A 7,300-nucleotide genomic window follows, 5' to 3' on the forward strand; every position below is an offset into this window, starting at 1 on the left:
GCTTCAAGCCAGTTATAGGGCTAAACAACTTTCCTCTCTTCACTACTTCTCGTAGACAAGAGAGTATGGTACTCAAACCCACTCTTAATGTCTCTCACAATCGGAAGAGCGCTCATTTCCACTACTTTTCGCAAACGAAACAGAGACCCTAACCTTAAGGGTATTACCGCCAACTATCCTAGACCACTTTCTACTCTTGAATCAGTCAAGAGTAACACACAAGGTATCTCACCACTCATAGTTGACTTCTAATAATTTGGACTATTTTCTATCCACTCATAAAGGAGTATATGCATTGATACTCAAATAACAATATATCAAATCAATTTGGAAAACATCCGACCATTCAATACATTCACCATAATACTCATCCAATCATTCAATATTATCCAACGAAGCATGCACCCATTCCAAGATTTATATTTGGACAACCAGGTCAATTCACATAATATATATACATATATATATATATATATATATATATATATATATATATATATATATATATGCATTTCAATACAAGGATGTATAATAACATTCACAACCCAACACATATTCCATGAACATACTCAAATCAACACATATTCCATGAACATACTCAAATCAAACTAGACTGCTAGTCATTCAATAACATCATATACATGACTGAAAAATATACCTTAACCATAATTCAAACAACTATAACAATCAAATAGTTCACACAAGTATGTTAATAAATTCTACCACATATTGCACAACAGTAATATAAATTTTTAAAATAAGTAACTAATTTTCACCATTTAAAATAAGAACAATTCATCTTTACGGACCAGAATGAACCTATTATAGAAACTAATGCATGAATATGAATAATAATCATATTATTCTAATTAGTGTCACCTTCCAGCATGAACAAGCAGCCATGATCATTGTTAAACTAATCCAAATCAATATCAGAATTATATACTCAAATTATCTACACATACATGTACATAACAACAAAACCCCATCCATCCATCTAACTACATCAGCCATAGTTAAGACACCGATGACACCCTTACTTTTACTTTTTAATAACCCCTGGAAATGTAATTTTACACTTAAAACAGCCACCAAAATAACATCAAAAGGAATACAAATCAGGAATATCATTAGCATTCAGCACACTGCCTCTGTACCCATTTTATTATATTTCATGTTACTTTAAATATACCACCAACTATCTATTCTACCAGCTCAAAAACAGTTCAAAACAGTAGTGCTTTAATATTGGTAGAACAACCCAATAAAGTTGCAAAACAGTAGTGTTTCATGAAGCATTTTTATACTAAAACATCAAGGTTTTCTGCAGTACTTTTATATTAAAACAGCAAGGTTTTCTATAGCAGTAACAACAGTCAAACAACCTAATACAACAAGGATTTTAATGCAGTAACAGCAATCAAAACAGCTCAATACAACAAGGATTTTAAGAAAAACAGCAAATAATTTTTAGCAGCATTTTAATCAAAACAGCAAACAATTCCCTGCAGCAATTTTAACCCAAATTGCAAATAATCTTCTGCAGCATTTTAATCAAATAGCAAACAATTCCCTGCAGCAATTTTAACCCACACAGCAATGACAGCAAGCCTCTTTGACAGCAAAAACAAAGTGTTTTATACAGATTTTGTAACAGCAAACAACAAAGTGTTTTATATAGATTTTGTAACAGCAAACAACATCATTTTACAGCAGATACAGTAATTAAAATAGTGCTAAAACAATAACTAAAACAATGCTGAAACAATAATTAGAACAACACTGAAACAATATCTAAAATAGAGTACAATAGTAAACAACTCATGTATTTCCAAGCCTTTCAAATTATAGCTAGTACAGATCATATTATGAAGCATGAACTTGACTCTAACCACAATATCTTTTTAAACATGCACACTTCATTGTAACATAACAAACTCTCAATTTTCCACACAACTTGCCTTGAATCTGAGTCTTAAAACCCTAATTTCGTTCTTGAAGTGAAAGTGACGCTTCTACCTTCCCACATCTCCATCAATTCCTTGAAACGCAAAAGTTTTGGTCTTCTAATTCCTCATCGTCGAGGCAAGAATTTGTCTCAAAGGCTTAAATCAATTCTAAAGAAGGCATACAGGCCAAGTTGTCCTTGAATATGCATTCCTCTACTACTATAGAGCACATTACACTACCACAAAGGCAAGAACAAGATAAGAATTTCTATCGACAATTACACTAGAATCACAACTCATTCTTTTCCCTGAACCTTCAGAATTAAGAAAGGAAAATCATCTCTGATATAGGGTCATGAGTGTGCACCCTCACTACTCTTATCAAGATGTTTTCTGTTCTCAATACTTCTAGTTAGATAATAAATTTTACTATCTAGACTTGGAGGAAATGGTAGAACATACCATTCAGACTCGACTTTCCACAGGAAAGGCACGGTAGACTCATAACTCACAGGTCGTTTTAAGAACGAACTGCTCTGATACCATAAATGTAACATCCCAATTATATAGGAATTATATAATATAAGACATCATCAAGTATTATACAATAAAGCAGTTAGGACAAGTGATTAGGGCAATAGGATTACATTTATCCTTCCAAAAGAGCTAGGAAATTAAAACTTGAATTACAAAAGAGTAGAGTATTTCAAAAGAATAGAAGTAGGTAAATCTATAAGCTCCTAGGCTACTCAACAGTATTGGCACCCTCCAGCTCCTACTCCACAGATGTCTCATCTCCCTCTGCTCACATCCAAGTGGATGATCATCGCAAAAGAAAACACAGACAAAGAAGGCACAAACACAAACAAGCAAGGGTGAGCTAGTTATATAAAAATCATACAACCCATATCAATTTAACATTTATATAAGCATGTAACAATCAAGTATTTCAAGCATGCAAGGATCATAACACAATACAAACTAGGACCGAATGCATTATCCTTATACCAATGACCGACCACGTGATTTGACCATCCGGACTAGTATGAAATGTCAAGTTTCAGGGGTTTGTGCACCTGGGTGATGTAGTAACTGGAAAACCATCAACTGCCACCCAAGGTTAGTCCGTTATAACTCACCCAAGAACCTATGGGCTTGGACCTCCTGCTATTCTCACCACATGACTCATCACTCTCTACTTGAGCATGGATGATCATTAGAACGTCAAGATAAACCCCATAAGGACACTCCGCCCATTCATACGGTCAATCACAACAACCACAGGGCACCACCATGTAACCTCCCTTGAGGATCATGGAATTACGTCCATCAACCATTAATAATGTTTATAATAATGTTTGTTCCCTATTATTTATGATATTATACTACTTAATAGTATAATTATTAATCATTAATATTACGGTATTATTAATTCTATAAAAGAGGTTGTTTTGAAATTGGTTTTGCAAGATTCTTTTCTTTGTTGTTGGTTCACTAAATTGAAGCTTATAATAATGTGTGTTCCCTAATTATTTATGATATTATACTACTTAATAACTTATTTGTTGAATAAAAAGTTATACTAGTTTTGTAACAAAATGTGGACATATGTTATCTAAAAAAACTCTTAAAGTCCATTGTATATAATTATTCATTTAATGACTACTGAATATTAAATAAGTGACTTAAAACTTTTGAGATATGATAATCAAAAGAAAAATATTTTGAAAGGTTTAAAAGTAAAGCTCGCATATTTTATGAATCTGCAAAAAAAGTTATTTCAAAAGTTATTTCAAAAGTTCTAAGAATGAAAAATAAACAAAAATATTATACATGATTACAAAAATAGAATTCCACAACACCATTTTATATTGATTATTTAATAATAAATGTAAAAATAATATGGTGACAAACTTATAATTATTTTAAAAAATTATATCGTTGTATATATTAACCTATGTAGAAAGCATAATTGTAAACTTGTATATTTAAAGCTAAAATTGTAAAAAATAGTCTAAAAAAATAGCATAGATAATAATTCTAACGCTTAGTTATTGATTTTGTTAGACAATCGTAACTCTTTTTCTTGTGAAATTTTAATACGTGATCCTCATAGTTATTCATAAGGAAAAATACATTACCAAATTAGCTATCCGTGAGCAACCTCTCCTTTCCCTCTCCTGCTCGTATGTTCTCTAGTCTTAACAAGAGTTCACCGTGACGCTCAACTACCACATCTTCTTTCTATCATACACTTGTGGCTCAATGTTAATCATATCTTCAACCAACTTCTATCTTGGCCCCTACTTGAGTAAACCAAAACTTCACATGTCACTACACTAGTGCAGCGAGGGGCTTTTACCGCGGTTGATTTTCACTATACGTCGCGGTTCACGAACCGCGGCATATTCAGCCGCGATAGTAAGTCAGACACTTTATGCCGCGGTTCTAACCGCGGTATATAGGCTGAGGAATATGCCGCGGTTGTCTAGGGAACCGCTGCCTAAATTCATTTTTTTTAAAAAAAAAATTAAAAAAAAAATTAAAAAATGCACTATATGCCGCGGTTGAACCGCGGCATATAGGCCGACGAGTATGCCGCGGTTAGTGTCAAAACCACGGCCATATGTCTCGTTTTTTAAAAAAAAAAGAAGCACTATATGCCGCGGTTGTGGTTAGAACCGCGGCATATTCCCCTGCAGTTTTTTAAAATAGCAGGTCTGTTTTTCTGATATCCACTACCACAAAAACAGACCTGCATATAAAAACATTTACAGAAATTCAATTTCAACATAACAAACACATGTTCAAATGTATTTCAACATCAAATAAAGTAGAGAGTCTAAGAAAATTCTATCTAATCAAATGCATTGTTTAAATCTAAATCTAAGAGCTATTGTATAATCTAACTATATACTTCGCAGCAGCGTTCCTAATGAATAGTAGTGACTTCTCAGGAACTGGTGTAGTAGTCTTGAATCTCTGCAAAAGACAATTCATTTTAATTAGTGTATATGAATTCAACATTTGTTAAAAAATCAAAATTTGTTAAAGTTAAATATTACCGTTTCCCAGCTTCTTGTGATGTGAGAACGAACAATATGGGTCATCCAATACATTACATAGTATCCACACTCATATGACCCATTTTGTCTGTTACACTACAATATATCATCACAGTTGATAATAGTTAGTGAATAACATTTGTTATAAAACAATTATAACAAAGTATGACTTTAGCATATGTCAAACCTTGAGAGAAATCCAAGCAATCTTTCTACTCTTAACAATTGACCTCCCGTCCATCATCATACTTGCTGGAATAGAACTGTATATAAAAAAATGTTTTAGCATTGAGTTATATAACAAAGAAAGTCCAAACATTGAGGTTCTTACCAATCAATTGCTTGTCTGAGTTGTGTGGGAGGAGGCCTGTGCAATGAGCAGAACCACAAAGCATAGTTGTCTTGCACAGACATAACAAGAAGTTGCCAATGGCGCCTGAAATTCATAATAACGTAACTATTAAATATTAAAATCACATATGGAACATTATTATGTTAACAAAGTTCACTTACCCGGATATATAAGGCAAAAAGTATATTTTCTTGCCCCTTCGAAAACTGCTTATCATTCTCGTGTTGATATGATCAAAATCATTTGATTCATGAATGTCTTGGGGATCAATGAATCCATAATCATCAGAACGCCCCAACTTATTAGTGACCCCAGACATATACCTGAAATCAAAAATTAACTTTGATATAAGGATACTTGATATATAAATCAATTTTATATATAAATAATTGGTCATAGACTTACATCGTCCATAGTTGAATAATTGAAATATTCAACTCTTGTGTTCCCGACGCAAGCTCACGGACATCTTGGCTATTAAGGTATATTGGGACCTCAGAGCCATGCCCAAATACATTAGCATCATACTGAACCTCCAAAGGCTTATCATCAAGGATGTCAGCAAGTAGATGCAATGAAGAAAGAGGGTCATCCTCAGATAGAGGAATCTTCTGTTGTTCCTGCGTCTGTTGTTACATGAAAAGATAAGATAAGTTTTGACATAAAAAACCTTTAAAATTGAGAAGTGTAAAGAAGAATTTCATACCGAGGGGTCAGAAACTGGTTTAACCAAAAATTTAGGCCAAGTGATAAACGACTTATATGCTTGTTCCACAGTGAAAATCTCTTCCGTGGACAGTGGAACCGAGGCATCTGGCATGATCATTTCATCCACTGATACCTTCACCTCATCCTCTAATAGTTGCATACCATGACATTTCATTCAACAACGTCAACAGTTCTGTAAAACTCTTATCAGTCCATCCATTGCTCGCCTTCAAATTCATGAGCCTTAACACCGCTGACAAACGTGTGAACTTAGTTGAACCGACATACAAAGGTGTTTCTGCATCAGTCGACATCGTCTCATACACATGAGCTTTGGCAAAATTTTCTGCTCCAACATCGCGGATCATGTCCTCCAATTTGTCTTCATCCGGTCGATCTTCTTCCATGGTGGAATCAGTAACATTTACACTTTGAGAGTCAGTGGGAAAATCCATTTCTTCGCCGTGCCAGATCCATGTTGTATAGCATCTTAGAAAACCATCACATATAAGATGTTCTCTAATTTGAGTTGCGTTCAACTTTCTCTCATTCAAACAGTTCACACAAGGACATCTAAACTTCACTTCATCATTAGTTCTCCCCTCATTACGTTGCGCAAATTGTATAAATTCCTCCACACCTCTCTCGTACTCAGCACTAATACGTGGTAAATTAATCCAATTTCGATCCATATTCCTAAATATTACATAAATAATATTTTAAGGTTTATAAATAATACAAGAACTACAACACACATTACCAAAACTATAGCAAAAACCATATCATACATTACCAAAACTATAACAATTTCATGCACTATCAAAATTAAAGCAAAAATTATACCAAAACTATAGAAACTTCATACATTACCAAAACTATAACATTATGCAAAAATTAATGAAGCAAACACGTTAAAAATGCAAATGGACATAAATACCTGAAAGAGGAACGGCGGCGGAGAGGGTGAAAAACGCAACACAACGGCGGCGGCGGCGGAGAGGGTGAAAAACGCCAGGAAATCACGATTTTGAACGGCTAAAACTCGTTTTTAAAGTCAAAAACGAATAATGACCGAACAATTTTGAGTTTAAACGGTTAAAAATGCAAAATCTGAGATGAAGGGTGGTTCGGAGGAAGAAGAAACGCGAAATCAGAGAGAACGCGCGAGGAAGACGATGCACTGTTCCAAGTTTTGTTTTTTAACTCTGAACGGGGGAATCTACCGC

At 34.0% G+C, this 7,300-nt stretch overlaps 1 protein-coding gene across 1 annotated transcript; it reads right to left on the reverse strand.

The window, feature by feature from the left end:
* Nucleotides 1-4,699: 4,699 nt before the first annotated feature.
* LOC128194460 (uncharacterized) lies at nucleotides 4,700-6,218 on the reverse strand. The gene is made up of 7 exons (XM_052870129.1): nucleotides 6,073-6,218; nucleotides 5,772-5,992; nucleotides 5,528-5,689; nucleotides 5,346-5,450; nucleotides 5,202-5,277; nucleotides 5,015-5,110; nucleotides 4,700-4,931 (listed from the first exon to the last, which is right to left on the reverse strand). Exons 1-7 carry the CDS (start codon nucleotides 6,190-6,192, stop codon nucleotides 4,836-4,838), a joined length of 876 nt encoding a protein of 291 aa, XP_052726089.1. The 5' UTR covers nucleotides 6,193-6,218; the 3' UTR covers nucleotides 4,700-4,835.
* Between the last annotated feature and the right edge of the window lie 1,082 nt (nucleotides 6,219-7,300).

Source organism: Vigna angularis, chromosome 1, assembly GCF_016808095.1.
Source record: "Vigna angularis cultivar LongXiaoDou No.4 chromosome 1, ASM1680809v1, whole genome shotgun sequence".
In the NCBI taxonomy this organism is placed as follows: domain Eukaryota; kingdom Viridiplantae; phylum Streptophyta; class Magnoliopsida; order Fabales; family Fabaceae; genus Vigna; species Vigna angularis.

Excerpts from the sequence above, each read along its gene's own strand:
- LOC128194460 (XM_052870129.1), bottom strand. The coding sequence starts at position 6,192 with ATGATCATGCCAGATGCCTCGGTTCCACTGTCCACGGAAGAGATTTTC. Across the intron at positions 5,278-5,345 it reads CTCAGACAAGCAATTGATTG|TTCTATTCCAGCAAGTATGA; the intron begins GTAAGAACCTCA and ends TTTTATATACAG. Across the intron at positions 4,932-5,014 it reads TCACAAGAAGCTGGGAAACG|AGATTCAAGACTACTACACC; the intron begins GTAATATTTAAC and ends TGTCTTTTGCAG.